This window comes from Caenorhabditis briggsae, assembly GCF_000004555.2.
Source record: "Caenorhabditis briggsae complete genome, chrV, whole genome shotgun sequence".
In the NCBI taxonomy this organism is placed as follows: Eukaryota; Metazoa; Nematoda; class Chromadorea; order Rhabditida; family Rhabditidae; genus Caenorhabditis; species Caenorhabditis briggsae.
Genome location: NC_013488.2, coordinates 5,461,215 through 5,483,299, shown reverse-complemented (window position 1 = coordinate 5,483,299; position 22,085 = coordinate 5,461,215). Strand labels below are relative to the sequence as shown.

General features: G+C 34.6%; 5 protein-coding genes across 5 annotated transcripts; 3 read left to right on the top strand and 2 right to left on the bottom strand.

Annotated features, from left to right (window-relative positions):
- Positions 1–124: 124 nt before the first annotated feature.
- CBG12170 lies at positions 125–1,693 on the bottom strand (the record flags this gene model as incomplete). The annotated part of the gene is made up of 4 exons (XM_002636197.1): positions 125–288; positions 519–603; positions 886–1,338; positions 1,574–1,693. 4 exons carry the CDS (start codon positions 1,691–1,693, stop codon positions 125–127), a joined length of 822 nt encoding a protein of 273 aa, XP_002636243.1.
- A 1,526-nt stretch (positions 1,694–3,219) lies between these two features.
- Positions 3,220–8,569, top strand: CBG27001 (the record flags this gene model as incomplete). The annotated part of the gene is made up of 5 exons (XM_045237051.1): positions 3,220–3,276; positions 4,828–4,926; positions 5,209–5,562; positions 8,244–8,328; positions 8,385–8,569. The coding sequence occupies 5 exons, from the start codon at positions 3,220–3,222 to the stop codon at positions 8,567–8,569; spliced, it is 780 nt and encodes a 259-aa protein (XP_045099249.1).
- A 754-nt stretch (positions 8,570–9,323) lies between these two features.
- Positions 9,324–10,983, top strand: CBG12168 (the record flags this gene model as incomplete). The annotated part of the gene is made up of 4 exons (XM_045237050.1): positions 9,324–9,535; positions 9,659–9,816; positions 9,876–10,131; positions 10,428–10,983. 4 exons carry the CDS (start codon positions 9,324–9,326, stop codon positions 10,981–10,983), a joined length of 1,182 nt encoding a protein of 393 aa, XP_045094782.1.
- Positions 10,984–13,884: 2,901 nt separating this feature from the next.
- On the top strand, positions 13,885–16,489 carry CBG12167 (the record flags this gene model as incomplete). The annotated part of the gene is made up of 4 exons (XM_002636195.2): positions 13,885–14,087; positions 14,952–15,109; positions 15,919–16,269; positions 16,317–16,489. 4 exons carry the CDS (start codon positions 13,885–13,887, stop codon positions 16,487–16,489), a joined length of 885 nt encoding a protein of 294 aa, XP_002636241.2.
- Positions 16,490–17,328: 839 nt separating this feature from the next.
- Positions 17,329–21,954, bottom strand: CBG12166 (the record flags this gene model as incomplete). Its single annotated transcript, XM_045237049.1, has 8 exons — positions 17,329–17,581; positions 17,675–17,949; positions 18,202–18,322; positions 18,403–18,575; positions 20,006–20,302; positions 20,351–20,620; positions 21,702–21,816; positions 21,932–21,954. 8 exons carry the CDS (start codon positions 21,952–21,954, stop codon positions 17,329–17,331), a joined length of 1,527 nt encoding a protein of 508 aa, XP_045094781.1.
- Positions 21,955–22,085: the final 131 nt, after the last annotated feature.

Sequence of the window (22,085 nt, the reverse complement as noted above, 5' to 3'; positions counted from 1 at the left end):
ATTTTTGGTTTTTGGATTCTTACATACATTTCCCATTTCACACCCATCTTCCTAGTTAGATAAGACACATAGAAATGATAAGAAAATGAAACTTATTTCCAATAAAATTTTTTTATTCTCAAAATCAAATAGTTTGGGCTCCAACTGGAATTGTGCGAATATGGTTGTTTCGAAATTTGCAGAATTTCTTTTGAAAATTCATCCGATATAACGGATTTCTCCATAGAAAAAACAGCATTGCAGGAATTGGAGTTGTTATAAAAATCAGAAAACAGATAGATACAGGAACTGAAATTTTTGAAATTTTGAGAAATTTTGAGAAATTTATTGATACATCTGTAGCTGGGCTGTTTAGTTTAAACTCAATTTGAAAATTTTGGAAAGTGGTCAAAATGGCCGAAAATCAACTAAAAATATGTTTTTGTATATTTTATACTGATTTTTTTTTCACTTTTATGCTTATTTTTTGTGCTAATATTTTCAATTTTCCAAAAAAAAATTTTTTTTTGAAAACTCACTCGAAACATCAGTTTGTTCTAATACAAAGAATTGAACAAACCAGCATAATGGGAGGATTGCGAAAAATGGAAAAATCAATATTCCCTGAAAATTTATGATTCGAAATGTACAGTATCAGACAAATTGTACCGTAAAACCTGCATTAGTAGGGCCGGTCCTTCTATTCTTCCAAGGTTACTTTGGAGTGCCTTTCTATTACAGGGGCCCTTGTTTTTTTTTCGGCCATGTTTTTTTTTGAAAGTGGCCCTTCTATTACAGTGGTTCTTTTTTTCCACCAAATACTGTTATTCGCTCTTAACTTCAAGAAATAGAGAAAAAAAAATTCTAGGATCCAAATCACCGACTGGAAAAAAAAATTCCACTTACATGATTTCCAATTTCATCACTATATCTTTTATGCTCTTGATAACGATTCTTGCTAAGATAACTTTTGGTCATTTCCAACTCATACAAAACCAAAATGTAACACAATACGATCATCACTATAATAAGTCCAGTTGAACACAAATTTAGAGCTGATAAGCTGATATACAACTTATTAGAAGTTGCCATCCACAAAAATTGATAACGAAGGAGAAATTCGTGATATGGAAAATGGTCATGAATAAATATCTCGAGCTCTGCCCGAGTTGTATAGGTGAAATAGAACACTATCCAATGGAAACCGTGATTTATGGAAATGAATAATAAAATGAAGATGAGTTTGAAAAAGGCGGGTAATTTGAAAACTGAATTTGGTCTGGCAACGGATCCAATTTTCAAAAACAATAAAATTGCAAGAAGTTCACCTTGTAGACCAAATAGGAAGTAGAAAATTGCCTGGAATGATTTCAGAAGTATTCCAATGTTCAGATCAGTTTAAAAGTCGCATATTTTCAGAAAGAGGCAGTTATTCAACTGATTTTAAAGAAACATGAAAAAAATCTTCTCAAAATTTTGCTCAGAAGTTCAAAAATTTGTATTTTCCGATTTGGTCGGAAATTGTTCTCGAAATTTAGGGTGTGTTTGTATAATTTTCTAGTTGAACCGATTTTTTATTGAAAAAAAAACTCACCACATACATAACTTTCATGACATCCGATGCATTTTTCAGCCAACCAATACAATAAATTCCAGGAACAGGAATCAGGATCACTGTATCAATACAGTACCCACATAGAATTGTGAAACGCATAAGACAAAGTGGTATGATAAATGTACGAATCGAGACTTTTCTGGACACTTTGCGGTTATTACCACATAATTTCCAATTAGATTCGTAATTATCGAAACTGTTGAAATTAAATTTGTAGCAATTATTTGAAAATCGTCGGCCGCTAAATTTCTTTTCGAGTTGAGAGACATAAATGAAAAATTGAGTATGGAAGGAAAAAATGATTAATTTAGACTTAAAGCTTTTCTTTCAGCTGTCTGAACAATCAGAAAGTATTAAAAATTGAAAAAGTTATGAAGAACTTTAAATTGATCTACTATTGAAAATTGGAAGTGAAACAAACTTTGGAACCTTGAAATTCTGGCTGGGTAAATACAAAAACGTCGAAATCCTCAAGAAAACCTCTTTAAAAAATTTGAGTCCAATGACACAGATCTAGAACATTTATTCTGAAAACTGTCAAGTTTGCAAATCAATTTACAGCATCAAAATTTGAGAATCTCTGAAATTCTTTGTATTTATTTCTAGTGCATTTTTACTGTCCAGCTCTGTTTTCACCTGCTTCCTTGTCCATGTCATCTGTCATTTTTGTCTCCTACACTTCCGAATTTTTTCAGAATTGCTCAAATCACCAAATTCCCAAATAAATGAGCTCATGAACTCGACAAAATGTTTGCTGGCCGACGAGATTCAATTTTATTTAAACAATTCGATTTCTTTAGTTTCCACAATTATAATTTTATTGGTTTTTATGTAATGATTGTACAAAAATCAAAAGAATCCAAACATTTTGCATATGTACAATTGTTATATCGAGTAATTTTATATTTATCACAAATTTATGCCGGATGCATATTGAATATCGTATTTTTATTTCCCCTGCCTGGTGTCTACTGTATTGGAGTGCTTAAAAATTTGTCTGGATTTTCAGCCCTGTTAGCTTTTGTAAGTCTTTTGTAAATTGATAATTTCCCTATTTTACTGAAATTTGAAATTTCGAAAAATGAAATTTGCAGGCAATTTTCAACGCTTTATTTGCGTTACAAGGTGCATTTATTGCAGTTATAATGTTTTTGAAAACGATGCCTATTTCTAGACAAGACTCGCCTTTTCGTGTAAAGTTTTCTAGAAACTCTTTAAATCAATATCATTGAAGTTTCTCAGAAATCGAATTGACTCGTTTCGTCAGAAAAATCGCATTGTTTTTTTGGTTTTTTCACAGTTTGAACATTTTTCAAAATCATTTTCAGATGTCTGACACTGGCCAAAAAATGTTTATATTGGCTTTTGTCGGTGGTGCTGTATTTTCCCAACTCTTCGTTATCCTGGCTTCCTATTCAGATCCATCTAAAGTCTCTGATTTTCTTTCTAAATCTCATCCAAACATGACATTCCTATTACGCTAAAAGTTTCTATGGATGTTAACAAAAAACCGACATTTTGTGGGATTCATCACTAGCATTATTATTAGCATCGGATTAGTTTTTTATGTCATGCTAATGTCGTATATTATTTTACATTTCGAACTGGATCTTCAAGTGAATTCAATGAGTCTATCTTCGAATAAGTATCAGAAAAAAGTGGTGATGGATTTATTGTCTAATGTAAGTCTGGATTTGAAAAATGGTAGAGGGGGGGGGGGGACTTCCAAAATGATCGGAAAGTTGACGGCTGAGCTCCAGACACTTGAAAATGGCCAAAACGGCCGAAAATTAACTCAAAAATAGGTTTTTGTTATTTTCAGATGGTTGTCACCTTGCCATTCTACATAATCACTCCGTTTTTCATATTTGTCAAATTTTTTCTAGATGACGATATTGATGTTTCTGGTGGGTTTTTTTTCTGGCACAGAATTCGGTGGGTACAACAGTTCGGAGGTACGAGGGAGTAAAAAGTATGTTGTACCTGAATTATGTGACTTTTTTCTAGGCAAATAGTTTAATATTTTTGAAAAATGAGAGGGAATCGAATTTTTGATTCTCAAGTTTCCCCCGGGGACCGCAACCTGAGAATTTTTTTTCAGTCTTCACAACTTTTTCATTTTCATTTTTCGTATCCGCTCCGATTCCATCAATGCTCATATTTTTAATTCGAAATCCAGTATATCGGACATTTTTGATCAAAGAATTTCGTATTCCTGTCAAAACAACGCCGGCTGCAAAGACAACAAACTCAAGACAGACGCCGTCACAAGTGCAGATGGAATGAGAAATTTGAAGAAATTTTTTTTATTAAAAAATTATCTCTGAATTTCTCTGTATTTTTTTAAGCCGACTTTTTTTTTCACCTGCTTTCCTGCTTATGTCATTTGCCATTTTCCAATACTTCCAATTTTCAGAATATTTTTTTCTAGATTTTATGAATTTACTGAATTCCCAAAAAGAATGAGCTTATGAATTCGACAAAATATTTGCTAGCCGACGAGATTCAATTTTATTTAAACAATTCGATTTCCTTAGTTTCCACAATTATAAACTTCATTGGTTTTTATGTGATGATTGTACAAAAATCAAAAGAATCCAAACATTTTGCATATGTACAATTATTTTATCAAGTAATTTTATATTTATCACAAATTTATGCAGGGAGCATTTTGAATATCGTATTTTTATTTCCCCTGCCTGGTGTTTACTGTATTGGAGTGCTTAAAAATTTGTCTGGATTTTCAGCCCTGTTGGCTTTTGTAAGTTTGGAAAAAGAAAATTTTTGAATTCTAGCGACGTAGAAAACCTGTAATTTTAACATTTTACCGTCAAACCTGTATTAGAAGAGCCCCTTTAATAGAAGGGCCCTCCGAGAGAGGCTTGGAAAAATAGAAGGACCCCCTGTAATAGAAGCGCAACTGTAATAGAAGGGCCCCCTGTAAACAAGGACCTCCTTCAAAATATGTTTTGAAGTTTCAAAATTTCGGTACGTTTTCCGTGAAAAATATTCCGTAAGTTGCACAATTTAGAAGAAATTTGTGATTGAAAAAAAACTTTTTTTTTGATAAAAAGAACTTTTTCAAGACGGAAAAGTAGAAGGGCCTCCTCTAATTGAAGGGCACTTGCAATAGAAAACCCTCCGGAGGAGCCTTAAAAAATTGATGAGCCGGCCTCAATACAGGTCTTACGGTATGTTTACAAAATTCGAATTTCAAAAAATAGTGTTTTCAGGCAGTTTTCGATGCTTTATTTGCGTTACAAGGTTCACTTATTGCTGTTCTAATTTTCATGAAAACGATGACAATTGCGAGAAAAGATTCGCCGTTTCGAGTAAGGATGGAAATTTTTCGTTTGTTCGTTCAAAAATCTATTAAAAAACTGATGAATATTATACAACCAAAAAATCTGGAAACTTTTCACATGTTGCGTTAATTTCTGAAATTCTAGATTTTGATTTTTTTGTATTTTCGAATTTTCGAAGTTTTGGGACTTTGAATTTTTTTTAATTTCCAAAATTCTGTTGTTCCTAATTTTAGAATTCCTAACTTTCTGAAGTTAGATTTTTTGGGAATTTCAGAATTTCCTAATTTATGAAAAAAAAATCATTTCCAGATGTCTGACACTGGTCAAAAACTCTTCCTTTTGGCTCTAGTCGGTGGTGCAGTATCTTCCCAATTATTCGTTATCCTGGCTTCCTATTCAGATCCATCTCAAGTCTCTAAATTTCTTTCTAAATCGTATCCAAGTATGAAATTCCTTTTACGCTACAAATTCCTATGGATATTAACAACTAATCGGAACTTTGTGGGATTCATCACTAGCATATTTATTTGCATTGGTTTAGTTTTTATGGTCATGCTAATGTCGTATATTGTTCTACTTTTTGAATTGGATCTTCAAGTGAATTCAATGAGTCGATCTACGAATAAGTATCAGAAAAAAGTGGTGCGAGATTTCTTGGTCCATGTAAGTTTGGAATTAAAACAAATTGTGAAGTTGCTTGGTCGACCGTGGCCGGCCAGAATCCGGTCAAAAGCATGATCCTACTTATTTTCAAAAATCGGAATAATTTAACTTAAAGGCTTCGTTCGTCTATTGAGAAAATTTGTTTTTTTCACTTCCTGGGACTTTCTCATGTCCCATACATTGAAAAATAGTTCTTTTTTTGAAATTTAATTTTACCAATTCTTAAAGGAGGTCAGACATGAAAATTTTCAAAATTCTAGTTTTTTTATATATGACACAGTACAGTCAGAAAATAACAATGGCCACCAAACCATACCTCCCTGTTACTGCACAAGCGAGAACGCGACAGTTCTTCCAAGCGCGGCTCAAGCGTCGCCCACTCCTCGCTTTATCATCGTTTTAGCGGCCGAAGCCGATCAGCGCTGTGTGGTGTAGAGGTGAGCGCGCTTGTCTGTCACAGGTAAAGGGGGACTGCCAAAAAACTGCTAAATGACAGCTGAAGAGGCGCAAACTGGCGAATGACTGCTAGTTGGCAGCCGAAGGAGAACTGTCGACGGTCCGTCGACGGACAGTCGGTACCGATTGGAAAACATACTTGAAGGTTCTGATTGGAAATCATGCAGAAAACAATTTCTCATACTCCCACTAGATTATAGAATGTTGATAGAATCTTATTTTCCTCAAATATGAACACCTCAAAAAATTGGTTGTTGAACGACTGCTAAATGACAGTCGAAGAGGCGCTGACTGGGTGGTTGGCGGTCCAAATTCCTTCAGAATGGAAAATTTTGTTGAAAAAATAGTTCTCTCTAAAAACATCATAAAAGTCAAAGAGGGGTCTGGGAAGCTAAAAAATGCGTTATTAGAAGCATTTCTATAAAAATTAGGATTTGAGGCGCGGTTGGTGAAAAACTGCTAAATGACAGTCGAATAGGCGCTGACTGGTTGATGGCGGCTGAATAAAAAAAATATGTTTGAAAATTCCTTCCATCTAGAAGCATGTGTTAGCATTTTCGTGTTCCAAGATCTTTACTCGAGTTGTCATTGCATGATAATAATCAATCGTTCAGGACACATGTTCTCGGTCATATTTTTCAATTTGCTTAAGATTTCCAACGAAATTTGTTTTTAATTTTGTACAATTTGTGTTTCTTCAAAAATCACAACAATTCGTTTTTAAATGCCGTTTTATAACTGCCGAGTTTCAAAATTTCGGTCATAGAGATTTGCAACGACACTTCGAAATCCCGCAACGACACTCCGAAATCCCGGCTGCGCCTTGTTTAGCGGCACAAGACTTTACTAATTTTTCGTCTTTTTTTCAGTTTCTTTCGCTTTTCGAAGTGTTCTCTTATTGAAATTCAGTATTTTTCGCTTAATTTATCTAACTACTGGCATAAAGAAGCACTGAAAAGCTTTGCGCACTTTCGCTCTGCGCGTTTTTAGTTGAAAACGCAGAAAAAATCGGCGAAAACTCCTTGCGATGAAAGTTTCGAAAGTTTCGCTATTTTTTGCTTCGGAACGTTACAAATGCAGCCTTTCAGGAGTTTTTATATGGTGAGTTGGTAAGTTTTTATACGTTCCGAAGCAAAAACTATCGTAAACTCTGAAATTGTTCATGCGTTGTCGAAAATTCACCTCGCCGATACTTCATAGGTGTGACGTTTTGCAAGTGCAATGTTTGGAGAGTAACAACTTTGCAAGGTTCGCACAAAAATTAATACGGAAATCAGTTTTTGCTGTTTCTGACTCGTTTTTAAATTTCACATGCGAAACGTCGCCCTTTTGAAGTCTGCTTTAAAAATGCCGCAGAGCCTAAAAATCTAAAGATTTTTTACTTGCCAGTTTTTAGTGTTGCGAACGCATCAATTTTATTTATTTTGAACGTACTTATAAGCGAAAAATACTGTTCAATGAGAGAAATGTACATACCGAAAAACGAAAAAAGTTGAAAGGGAGAAACGAAGAAGAGAAAGAGAACGAAAGGAAATAAAAAAAAGCTTCTGATTTTCCGAGTTGAATGAAGTTGGAATTTTGCGAAAACACAGAAAGAAAATCGGAAGTTCTGTCTCATTCAGAGCTTGTGATTTCTTATGTGTTTTCTCTTGTTCTACTCATAAAAATTCACCTTTGAAAAAATCAGAGTTACTTTTTAAAAACAATACACAATCCACAGAAACTATTAGTTGAATAAAGAATTTCTATTGTTTATTACCTGTTTAATGATGAACTGTCAAGAAGGCGCTATCATTATAGACGGTCCGTCTTCGAGGCGCAAATCGTTACAGACGGACCGTCGGCGGCGCGCGATTCGATTGCCGACTGTTCGCTTTTCGGCAGTCCGCGCCCGCCAGACGGCCCGTTTTTCGGCAGTACCCCTCTACCTGTGGTTAGTTGTGCATCGCGGGTTCGACTCCCATATGTCGGTTTTTGTTTTTTTTTTCTGCTTTCATTCGGCGACATCATAGAATGACTGAATAACTAAAAAAAGTCGGGAATAATTGCCTAACATTGAAGAAATTTAGTGTATACTAAAAAATAAATGCTCGTCAAGTAGCGCGCATTGGGTCGCAGGGGCTCTTCGATCGCACGATTTTCCGTCAGAATACATACTCTCGCTCCAAGAAAACTCCGTAAACTTTCGTGTCTGGCCTACTTTGAAGCTGATAACAATTTTTCAGCTGGGTATCAGCTTGCCATTCTACGTTCTGACTCCGTTATTCATTTTCGTCAAATTTTTTCTGAATGACGATATTGATGTTTCTGGTATGTTTCTAAGGAACAATGCTTGGGAATAGTGCTAGAAAATTCAAACTTTCCAGTACTCACAACGCTATTCTTTGCATTTTTCGTATCCGCCCCAATTCCATCAATGCTCGTTTTTTTGCTTCGAAATCCAGTATATAGGACATTTTTGATCACAGAATTTCGTATTCCTGTCAATAAAACGCCTGCTGCAAAGACAACAAACTCAAGACAGACGCCGTCACGAGTACAGATGGAATGATCAATTCGAGGACAATTTTTGAAAACTACTTTTTGGAATAAAAAGTGTAACTGGCCTTTGTGTTGAACATTTTAATAAATTTGGGGATTTCATAAACTGTAACGCAAAAAATGCAATTTTTTGATAATCTGAGATATTTGGCAAGCCTGAAATTTCAAGAGAACAACTTGAAATGTCCAGGTAATTCCTAGACTTTTTCAAGTTTTGAAGACTTCAGAGCTTTTTTAATTTTTGAAATTCCTACATTCCAGATTTTCTGAGTTTCCAAATTTCTGAACTTCTGCATTTCTGAATTTTTAAATTTTTGAATTTTCTGGCACTTTGAATTTTCGAATTTTCTGGCACTTTGAATTTTCGAATTTTCAAAATTTCTTACTTTCTAAGTAACTGAATTTTGGAATTCCTGAATTTCTAAATTTCCGGAGATTAATTTTGATTCAAGATCAAACTAAAAAGTGTCAAAATAAAAAAAAATGCATGATCAACTTTTCAAATGTTTTTCTCACGGTCCTTGTAGTTTTCGGAGTGGCAAGAGCTTCCTAAACTTCAATAATTTGTCATCCAAGTATCCCCAAAAAATCAATATCATGTGTTAAAAATTCTGATTTCGAAACCTAAAAAAGTGACGTGTTCATTTTCAGACGAGACCCAAAACTAGACAAGCTGACTCAGAAAATACATATAAAATTTTCTTATCAATCAAAAAACAGCAAACGTTTGCCATTTCTTCTAGACTTCTTTTCCACAAAAAATAATGTTTCGCCTTCTAATATTTGTTATTTTTTCGCTATTTTTCCAAACTGCAAACTTCCAACAAATTACTCCGTTAAACAATTTCAAAGGTGGAAATGTGAATAATCAAATTTTGGTACCGTCACCATTTTCTTTATATGTTTCTGCTCACATGGATTCAAATGATACATTAAGTCGGATTTATGTGAAAACTGATAATAATCAGATTAAGAGGTTATTTTCCAAAAAGTTGTTTAAAGTCCAAAAACTAAAAAAATGAGAAGAAGTTCAAAAACTTCAGCGAATTTCAGAGTTTGTAAGAAACCGAGATAATATCAGCAATTTCCCTATTTCCAGTTTGTACGACTTGAAAACTGCAAAAGATACCGTAGCCTCTGGCCTTCTGACCCCGTTCAAAGTCCAATCAACCGCTTATATCTCGTCAGATTTAAACGATGATCAAATGTCGGCTTTGAGAGGATTTTTGTATATAACAACTGCAAAACAATCAAATGGTATGTTTCGTTGTCCGGCCCTTGACATCGAAGAACCACTACACAATTTAGTTTTCTAGACTTCAACTTCAAAGTCTACGATATCGATCTAGTTCAAATTGTACGACCTAGCCTGCTTATCTGTGATCCATGTACAATGGTTTTTCTGAACACTAATGAAAACATGGTACCCGTCCAAAGCTCCACAATAACCACTTGGAGACAAAGTGCAGATTCTACTGTGAAAATGTACAAAGGATATCCAACAGATGAGGAGGAGGTTAATAGTTCACAAATTTTTGCAAATCCGATTCAGACGATTACCGATCCACCGAGGTGAGTTTCAAATTATTTTCTTAATGGCGTAGAACTGGTCCCTCATAGAGTACCTGACAAAAATACCGTAAACCCTTTTACTTTGAGCCAATTTATATCTATTCCTATTAGAGATATCAAATATTAATCAAATGATAAAATGTTGGTGATACTATGACGAACATTTCGTCAGTTGACTACTTTTTGATATCTTTCGCAGGAACCAAGATAAATTAGGTCAAAGTAAGAAGGACCTTTTATTAGATTGTTTACGGTATGTCATATTTCAACTTTTCAATTTCAAAAGTTTATTCCAGATTCATCCAAAACGTCGAGAAATTTTCTGTCAGTCTGGGTGCCTTCTATTTCAAAACAACCAGTGATTTTTACTTCGCTATCAGTCCCTTTTATTTGAACCCAGATCTCTCTAGCACAACCGCCTATACCACAACTGGATTGATCACGAAATCAGTCTCTCAGACACCTAAAAAAGTTACAATCGACTGTTTAAGAGACACTCGATACAACGGGACCATGGGCGTAAATATAATCGGGTCAATGCCAACGCGCGATGGAAAAGTAACAGTTCGAGAGAATGATGGTTTGCAGTCCACAGAGATTAATGTAGCACCTGCTAATCAGATTTTCGGATGGTTAACTTACAAAATCGGACAAAACTTGACAGTTTCGTCGGAGAGCTCAACGAATGGCGAGTTCTTTGTACAGTATTATATCATTCAAGGAGACCAGATTTCGTCTACGTTTGCTCCAACGAATGCGACTAGTCCGTCGGTGGAGACGACTACTAAAGGAGCGGGAATTTTGAACTTGGTGGTTTCGATTTTAACTTTGGTGCTTGGAAGTTTTGTGTAGTTTTTTCAAACCTGCATTTTCTTTAATAAAATATTAACATTACTCATAATCTCAAAGTCTCGAATTCTCGAAATCTCAGAGTTTTTGTAATAATTGCGGAGTCTCAAAATAATTTCAGACTCGCAGAATTTCGGAATCTCAAAATTCCAGAATCTCAGAATCTTGGAGTTTCATTATCTAGGAATCGCAAATTTGCGGAATCTCAAAATCTACTACATAGAGTACTAGGTATTTCGAATCTCAAAATTTCAGAATTTCGGAATTCCTGAATCTTTGAATCTCAAGATCCCAGAATCTCAGAATCTCAGAATCTCAGAATTTTGGAATTTCGGAATATCGTTATATTGGAACCACAGATTCTCAGAATCCCTGATATTCAAAGGTTCTCACGGTCTTAGAATTTCGAATTTCGAATTTCAAACCTCTGAATCACACTATCATGGGGGTTAAAATGACAACGTGAGGGTGTCAATTAGTTAATCACCTCTTGAATATGTATGTACTTTAATTATCTCAGTCCCCGTGGAAAATGTTAAAATATGTCATCTTATATTAGGTTGTTCAATAAATAGTGGTCACTTTTCTTCAAGTAGTTTTTTCTTCAAGGAAAACAAGAATCATTGAGAAATTATTTCGCCATTGGAGTTCATAACTTCTTGCCAGCGCAACGGAAATTGGGCATTTCCGTTCGCGTAGAACTCTGGCGACTTAGAGGCAAAACAGTGTTCCAAAAATTTCATGACATCCTTCCGATCATGGACTTTCTCACCAGCAAGACGATTCTGGAGAAATCGGATATGGTAATAATTAGCTAGTGCCAGGTTGGCGGTGTACGATGGGCAATGCAAAACTTCGATTCCTAGAAGATGGAGTTTGTAACGGCTCTTCGAATATTTGTGTGGTTTTTCGTTGTCATGCAAAATTTCAACACTGAGCCTCTCTAGAGGTGAGAGCGATGTGCATAAATACCACTTTCTATTTGAAAGCAGTAGAGCCAAAGTTGATGACATAGGAATCCGGAAGCAGCTTGCGGTATTTTACTTCAGCACTGTCTAACCGAATCGGAAAAATCTGATTTTTTCTTGAAGGTTGCATTTTGAGACCGATTCCACCGTTTCCTTTGCAGAGAGCCATAGGTGCTTACTGGCATTGTTAATATACAGTACCCGTTCATCATCTCCAATGATTGTTTTGTTGACCCAGTCCATCGTCGGTTTCCTGGAGAGGAGAGAAACGGACAGGTCTCATCGGACCTTTTTCTAAAAATTGGTCAAAATGTGGGGAACGATTTGATCGACTCTCCGAGCTCTTCCCGTTTTAGGAGCATGATCTGTTACGGTGCTATTAGGATGGTGGGCTGTCAAAGATAATGCACGCAAAGTAGCACAGAGCTTTTCCTCCAGTATCATTAAAATATTTTCATTTTTATTAAGGCTAGGCCTTTTGGGTATTGGTTTATGATCCAGATCATAATTTTCTTATTCGAATCTTTTGAACCAAATTTCAATCGTGGTTCGAGAGATGAGGTCTACGTCTAACATTTTGCACTCTGCTCGCTAATGGTCGTTGTTCGAGAGACCTTGGAAACATATGATCAAAGAAACACTTTTGAGTATGTGTCCGTTATCGAGAAAATTCTCGGCCGTTAGACAGTCCATTCGGAATTTTTAAATGTCTATTAAACATGCAATGTGTGACGTCTATATATAAAAACAGGATTGAAAAAAACCCAAAGTTGGATAAGCAACGGTAGAGCGAAGTGAAAGTGACCACTATTTATTGAATAACCTAATAAAAGCATAACCATAAAACCATAGCCATTTATAAATTGACATACAGTAAAACCTGTATTAAAAAGTCCGACTCTTTTAATGTTCCAAGGTTTTACCTTTTATTACAGGGCCCGTCTATAACAGGGGATCTTTTAATACAGTCTTACAGTATTCATTTATTTGGCATATAAGAGAGATCAAATTTAAAAATTTTCACGTTTGAGAAAAAATAACCGAAAAAGAGAAATATTATGAAAATTCACACATAAAAACAACGATTACAAAAAAAGTTATTTTTAAATGGGAATTTTATTATTTTCCCCTGAAAATGTAGCGTGAACATTTATTTTCATTAAATCTGGGTTTTCATGAAAAATCCACAATTTTTTGATTAATTTTTTAACGTTTTTATCAAAATTAAAGAACAAAAACACAGAATCGTTCTGCAGAACACATCTGTGAGAGAAAAATATGACGCGAAAGTTACATCTCTCTGTGAAGAACACAGCTTTGAATAGAAAAAAAGAATTTCAATTTTTTCTGCGTGAGCACAGTATTTTTCAAAAAATTCGTTTTGAAACTCTAAACGTGAAAAATTTGAAATTTGAACCCTCTTATATGTATTCCTTTTTTTTTAATTGGCTTAACTCGATGTGAATAATTGTTTTTCATAAAAAATGAGTCAAAATTTTGTTTCTCGTCATCATCATTTTTCTGAATCAGGAAAAGGCGTTTTCAGTTTCAAAGTAGACAGATTATCGCTGACAAAAAAGTCATTTCCTCGAGAGCATTTTGTGGTTTTTTTAGTGTAGATAACAGAAAAAATGAAATTGGGTACCTGAAAAGGGGAAATTTTGAAAAGTAAATGAAATAATATCGCAAAAATTTCATATAAAAAATCCTCTAAACTTTCAATTTTCTTGAAAAAATCGGTTCTTCAAAATACAGATTATAACGACATTTCAGAATGACTAATCGTTCAGAAATTGTGCACCTGATTTTTTTCAAAACTAGAGAACATTTTAAAATTCCTTCCTTCCGCCACACCCAATTTTTATATTGATAACATTTTGCTCGCCACTATTAAAAAAATTTTCCAGTCAAAAAATTTTTCAGCCAAACAAAAAAAATGAAGTTCCTCATTTTCCTAGCTTTCTCCATCTGCTTAGTTTCTGCTCAACAACTAATTGATCTGAAAACTTTTCGAGGAGAAAATTTCAAAAATTTTATAAATGCCCATGCTCCGTACGACGTATTTGTGTCCGCTACAAGTGATGATGCAGAAATTCTGTCTCAAATTCATTTGATAACACAGGATAAGCAGAATCAGACGTAAGTGAAATCTCTGAGGTTCTAAATTTTTTGAAGTTTGAGGAAAATCTGGAAAATTATGAGACTCTAAACAAGCACATTTTGAAAGTCATTTAACTTTAATTGACTCAAAATTTGGTATTTTTCAAATGGAAAACACAGGTGATTCGCGAACAATCCGTTACGGAAGCTCAGCGCGCAAAAATAGGAACCGTATACGGACCCGTTTTCAGAAAACCCCCATCCGATTCGATTGCGAATGATAAACAAACGGATCCGTTCGCGAACTTAAATTTTTGTCTGATTCGCGAACGGATCCGTTTGTCCATCATTCGCAAGCGGATCGGATACGGAGTTCGCGAACGGACAGAATACGGAGAAATACGGAATAATATGCTGTGGTTTTCTGAAAACGGGTCGCGTGCGGTCCGTATGCGCTCAGGGAATTTTGGGCAAGCAAACGGCAAGTTGCGAGCCATTTAGCAAGTTGCTGAGCAGAATCAGCAAGTTGCCGCATGCATGAAACTTGCTTGCCGTTGCTTGCCGTGAAAAAAGCAAGTTGCCGTTCTCTTGCTGCGTTCAGATGGCAACTTGCTCTATAAAATAGCTAGTTGCTGACCCGAAAAAACGGCTTGCCGTTTGTCAGCGGCAAGCAAAATTTTCGGGTTAGCAACTCGCCGAAAAATTCCCTGAGCGGTTCCTATTTCAACCGCGCGCGAACGCTGAGCGTCCGTAACGGATTCGCATTTTACCTGTGAATACCAATGTTGTTTCAATTTTTCGTTTCAGTTAATTTGGAGGTTGTGAGCAATTTCAGAACCAATTTCAAAATGCTTTAATTGGCAATTTTTTATTGGGAATATCAATTTAATCCAAAATTTTCAGATTTCTACAACTGAAAAACCGAAAACCCTTTCTCACCACCAGTCAAATCCAACCGTTTCCTGTACAAACTTCCGCCTATGTAACCACGAATTTAACAGATCAACAAGTTGAAAATTTGACTGGGATGATATTCATATGCACCACTAATCAGCACCAGAGTAAGTTTTTGGAAATTTAAAATTGAAATGACATTTTAAGCTCAATTATTCTGGTTACTTTGAACGATACTAAAAATATGTCAACTGGTAAAATGCTGGTGATGTTATTATAAACATTTTATCAGTTAAATTTTTTTATATCTCTCATGGGAATCAAGATAAATGAGGTCAAAGTTGGCGGACTGAAAAAAGACAGTATTTTCTCTTCCACTGTGTTTTAGGACATTTTTTTAAATTTTCCGGATAACAATATGCAATTCAGATTTGTCAAACAAAATAGAGAATAAAATAAATCTTAAAGAATTTAGCAAAATTTGTTTGTCTTTTACAAAATCTTCGATTTTCTGAAATTCCTGGATTCCTATATTTTTAAAGGCCTAAAATCCCTATAACTCCTTCAAACCACTGTATTTCAGTTTTCAGATTTTCAGATTATAAGGATTCTGAGGTTTTGAGATTTTCTTTTTCTATGATCCTAAACCAGATATTCTGAGAATCGGAGCATCGAAGATTCTGAAATTTTGGAACCCTGAGCTTCAGAAAAAATCTTACGTTTTCATGTTTCATATTCTCAAGATCTCAGGCTTTCAGATTCCGGAATTCTGAATTTCTTCAACTTTTCGATTTTGAAATTTTGAAATTCTAAATTTCCGATATTCTAAACATTCGAATTTTTGAATTACGGAAAGTTATTGTTTTAAAATTTTATATAGCATTTTTTTGAAATTCGAAAAACTGCGAAAAGTCAAATTTCACAGGTCATTACTTGAAACTTATATTTATGATAATCTGAAAATCAATATTTTCAGTCAACAATTTCCATGTTATCGATGTCGACAAACCGCAAACTTTATACCTCCCCAACGAAAATCAAACCGTTTTATTTTTGAATTCCAATATGGAAAGTACACCAGTCCAATACTCAACAATCAGCTCTTGGAATCAGTCTTCAAATTCTTCGATATATTTTTACAAAGGAATTCCAACCGATTTACCCGAAAAAGATCGCACTTTCATTTTTTCAAATCCAGTGAGCCCCACCAGGGCAACCGATCATACCATTGAGTTTTTCTCAAATGTACAAAAATTTTCGTTGGGCCTCGGCGCATTTTATATCAAGTATTATGGAGGTCTAAGTTTTAATATTGCTCCAGAGTACTGTAAGTGAAATGTTTTTTTTTTGAAAATCTTGCAAAATCTCCTTCAGATGATGTCAATGGAACTTCTACAAACTCCACAACTACAACTGGATTTTATATGAAGCCAAAAAATCAAAAAGACCGAAATGTGACTATACAGATAGCTCAAAACTCCAAAGACGTTGCTGGAGTTACTGGATCTAATGTAAATTTTTATCCAATTTTTTTTCTCCAATACTAAGAAAATTTTAGACTGTTGGAACTTTTCCAAAAACCGGAAAAGTCACTTTTGGGGTACGAAGTGCGAATTTGGAAATTAAAAATCCTATGGTCCCGACTGATGAAATTCAAGATTGGACGACGAATGTTATTGGAAATCAGATTTCTATAAATTCAGAAAATGGGACAGATGGAGATTTTTTTGTGCAGTATTACATGAGGGGTAGGTCGTATTTAAGAAATTTAAGAATCTGAAAGTTTGTAAATATCAGAAATTAGGGATTTCAAAACTTTTGAATTTTAGAATCTCAAGATCTTAGAACCTGAGGACGAAGGATCTGCAGAATCTTACAATTTCAGAGTCTCATAATCTTAGAATTTAAGAATCTGAAAATATCATAATCTCAGAATATTAGAATCTCAGAATCCCGAGTTTTCACAATCTTAGAATCTTAGAATCTCAGAACCTCATCATCTCAAAATTTCAGAATCTATGAATCTATGAATTTCAGGATCTCAAAATCTCAAAACCTGATTTTTCAGAAGCAATTGAAACTTCAACAAAATCTTCGAACATTCTACAATTCTCATCATTTCTAATTTTTATTTTCTTCGGTTTTTTGAATTTGTAAGCTTGTTCTCTCCATTTTCCAAAAAAAAAGAACGATTTTTACTTATTTTTACCCACGATCTCCAAAAAAATTTTTAATTCCAATAGAAGGAATTCCAATACAAAAAAAGATCATACACAAACGAATTCAATCTTCGAAAAATTATATAACACGATAAATTTTAAAAACCACATATTCTGATTTATTGACATTTTTCAAATCCATTCCGAGAAAATTCCAAAAAAAGTTCTCAAAAAGTGATGATCTTTCTGGTGCTCTTATTCGACGATGCCAAACTTTTATTGCCTGTCGAACTCTTGCTCTTCGACGAGTTTGCCACACTTGTATTCGATTTCGATGTTTTGATGGCTTCTTGAATTTTGCCACGTTTATGAGCTCGACGCTTTTCCAGACTCTTCTCGAGGCCACTCGCATTTGGATTCGTTTTTGTGGATGACGACATTTTTGAGGTCATCGAGGTTTTCGAGCTGACGTCGGATTTTCTGAAAAATTCGAATAAAAAAGAAATCGAGTTAAAAATTTGACAAAACTTCAAAATCTGCTCTTCAAAAAACGCTTTCAAAAACTTAACCAACTTGCTACTAATACTATTCCCGGGTGGCTTGACTTTCACAGCGTTCGGATCTTTGAGACCTCCTGGTCCTTTTTTGTATTTCTTCTTGCTCATTTTACTCTTCACGTAATCAATACAAGCACATCTGCTCTTTCTTGTCCTTTTACTTTCTGATTTTTTGGCTTTGTTCGCTTCTTTCTGCTTCTTTTTCATCTCTTTTTTCTCAACAGACTGCTCGATTTTCACTACTTTGGGATCCGAATTTATTAGGTCAATGACACGTGGAGCGGTGGATGGCTGAAAATTGGGTGATAGAAATTGAGTTGTTGAGAAATTGAGATATTAGCAAATTTAGATATTAAAAAGCTGAACTATTAAAAAGTTGAGCTATCAAGAAGTTGAGCTAGTAAGAATTTGAGATATTAAGAAATTGATCTATCGAGAAAGTGACCTATTAGGAAATTGAGCTATTAAGAAGTTGAGTTAGTAAGGAATTCAGCTAATATGAAATTGAGTTATTAAGAAATTCAGAAATCGCGAAATACTCACATCGAACGTTGGTTTCGCTTTTGGCTCCTTTGATTTTTTCATTTTCATATTGAAAGTCGGGCGGCTCAGTGGAAGAGATGAGTGAGCATTGAATGGAGCCGGATTCACATTTGCACCGCATCTGAAATATTTAAGTGGTTTTTGTTGTTTCGGAAATGCAAAAAAAAAATCTCAAGACTAGATTTCTAAAAATTCGAAAACTTCGAACCTAGGCAAGTTCTTCTTAATATGATTCGGATCCAAACAGACACGTTGGCTGTTCGGTGAGTCGAGCATTTTTGTTGCCAAACGGACCAACTTATTAGCATGTTGAGTTGGTTTAGACGCTCAATGATGATGGTACGGTCCACTGGACTCAGGAATTTCGTACGGATCTGAAATTTCCAAAATTTTCAAAAATCCTAGATTACTATATTTTGAGACCTATGGTAGTTGGGAGGAACTTTTCTTGGCGTTTTCTGGGTTTTTGGTGCCATTTTCAAAAGTCCATTTAAAAATAACCCCAAATCCCAGAGACTTTTCTCAACTCACATAATTTTTTTGCTCTTTCGTGGTACCAACTTTAACACAATTTATCTCAATTTCTGGCAGAGATATCAGAAAGTTGTCCACTGATAAAATAATCATCATAAAATGACTTTATCTATTTAGTAATTTTTCATATCTTTCACCGGAGCCGAGATAAAATTGGTTAAAGTTAGGTGGGTTTTTGGCTTACGCTATTTCAACAGAACACCTTATAACCAAAAAAAAACCATTTTCTTGCCAATTTTTTTTTCCGAAGAACACCCCAATCCTCCCTTTTTTTGTTATCTTATCTTATCACTTAACAATTTCCACTCATCACTCATTGAAAACACGTGGTTTCTGAATCTATCTCTCAGAATCTGGGCGAAGTTTCTCGGTTGTTCAGAGAACGTATCAATTTTGTTGTGTTTTTGCAAAACCCCAAGAAACGGATCACATTTTTTCTTCTTCGATCATCACTTGAACTTTTTGATCAAATCAAAAGAAGAAGAATATTTTTCTCGGGTACGACTACACACAGCTACTACTGGGTTCAAATAATTTGATCTTGGTTTTGATATTAAGATTTTTGGGTTCAAGTTCTACTAAAGAACTACAGTAATACTTTAAGATTTGGAAATCATATAATAGAAGTTCAAGAGTTGTAAGTTGTACAACTTCTGAATTTTAGAAATTCAAAAACTATTCAAAGTTTTTGGGAATCCAGAAGCCTCTGGAAGTTTGGAAACATTATTATGAGAAAATGGGGGAGGCCAAGTTAAAAGGGGGGCCAAAAATAAAAAAAATTATACCCAAGTTAAGATTTTCAGATTTTTTTTTGTGGTTGTTTCCACTAAAATTTTCTGCTTTGAACATTTTTCATCATTTTTTGAAATTTTCAGTTAATGTCATTTTTTATACATTTTTTTAATAATTATTTTGTTCCTAAGCCTAAATTAATCAAATAGTAGCTTAATAAAATGAAATTACACAGTTACGACAGCAAAAACAGCGTTGTTCATAGAAAAAACGACCTAAAATGAACGTTTTTTTGAAGTTATGCATTTTTATGGAAACAAGCGCAAAGTACGAAATTTTCATAAAAACAGTGGCAAAACTTGAAAAAATCGAAAAATCTTAAATTAGACATAATTTTTACCCATGGGCCCCCCTTCTGTCTTGGAAAAAGTCGAAAAATGGAATTTCCGAAATTTATGAAATTACCAAAAAATTTCATAAAAAAGCGTAAATTCAATAATTTAAAAAAATCCCGAAACCTAAATATTCAAAAACTCACACAAGAAAGCAGAGAAGGAGCAAACGCGTTGACATGATTCTGTCCACTCAACCACAATAGGACAACATCAGCCACAAACATCTCATGGGTGATTGTCAAATCGCAACTGGATAAAACTTGGAACAATTGATGAAATGGCATTTTGTAAAAATCCGGAAGTGTCACAAGCTTCTCAATCGTCTCGATGGCCAGGTTTTGGAGCAAACGTTCAGTGTCTGGATTGACATGTGCCACGTCACAGATGATCATAGTTTGAAGGAGATCCGCTTCAGATGACTTGGACGCTTCTATCATACACTGAAAATTAGATTCCAAAAGAAAACAATCTCAGGAAATCTCACTAACATCCTCCAAACACAATTTCAACTCCTTCATCTGAAACGTATGAGCCAATGTGACGAGCTCAGTGATTGCATAGTAGGTCAACGCAGATTTGATCTCTCGATTTTGGACGAAATTCACAAAAGCGATTATCGATTGATCGGAGAAACGGTGCAAATCGACAGTGGCCATCAATTTTCCAGACGTTTGTTGTTGTTTGACAAGTTGAGAAACACGAACAAAATCCTCAACTGGCACATGATAGACACTTCGGTTGCCGAGGAGCCGGATCACCTGAAATATGGATTTTGCTGAAACTTTATGGAACTAAAGCATTTTTTTATCTGAAAGTTGTTTTTTTTTCAAAATCCCATTTTCTAGCGTTGGTATAGGATAAACAAATTTGTGAAATTCAAAACAACCTTTTTCAGAAAATTCTAAATTTTCAGAAAAAAATCAATTCAGAAGTTCCAGTTTTTGAGATTCTAAGATGTTCAGATTTTCAGACTTCGAAACTTTAAGATTCTGAAATTCTGAAGTTTTCTGAGATTCAGAAAATCAGAGGTACTGAGGTTCAAAGATTCTGGATTCTGAGATTTTCAGATTTTCAGATTTTGCGATTCTGAGATCCAGAATTTCGAAGTAGCTAAAATTCTGAAATTCGGAAATTCTGAGATTTTATAAAATATCATATTCTAATATCCTGAAAATCGCAGATTCTCACATTCTCAAATTTTTGAAATACTCAAGATTGCTCATTCTTCGGGGGGAACCTCATGATTTTTCATCTAGCTCAATTTCCTGTAAATCATAACCAACTAATTACAGAAAACTTTTTCCAAGGAAGGATTCCTGGAAATCTCACTATTTTTTCCCCATTTTTAGATGGCTTTTTCCAGAATTCACGTATTTTTACAAGTAGAGCAATGTGAGGAGAGCACGAGTCCCAGTACTAATTGGGTCAATAATTAGGGTGGGAAGAGAAGAGAAGTAGAGAAAACGTGGAAATTGCAAAGTTGCTGGAAATGTTGTGCTTTGGAAAAAATTATATAAAAGGACCTAGAATCTCAAAATGAGATTTTTCAAACTTCAGAATCTTCGTTGACTTTCGTAATATTTGAATTTCAGAATCTGAGAACCTGAGAATATGAGAATCTGAGAATCTGAGAATCTGAGAATCTGAGAATCTGAGAATCTGAGAATCTGAGAATCTGAGAAACTGAGAATCTCAGAATGCAGCCCTAAAATTTTCAGTTAAAACTTTGATTTTCAGTTTTCAACCTATTTTTTTGGGTTTCAGTTTCTGGCCTATGATTTATTTTCAATTGTTCAAAAAAAAATTTTTTTTTTCATTCAATTTTTGTTCCTATTATACCTTTGTATTTGTCACGGCCTCCTTCTTTTTCTGTTGAAGTTGAGCATTTTTCTGCTGTTTGACTTTGCTCCCGGATTCCGAAGGCTTTGCTCCAGTCTTCTTTTTTCTGGATCCGCTGAAAATTTTCGGAAAAAAATTTCCAAGAAAAAAGTGTGCTCTATTGAAAACAATGAAATTTTTAAAAGCGTAATTTAAAAGTGCGCTTCATTGGGAAACAAAAAAAAACTCACGACGACATTTTTTCAGTTTCCATAGTGTGATCCTTATCCGAGAATCGTCGATTTTCAAATTGCAAGTAATTAAGGAATACGGTGAAATTTGTAGTTTGGAGGAGCTTTTGGGATATCTCGAAAGTATTGGAATTTTTGGATGTGACGTGGACCA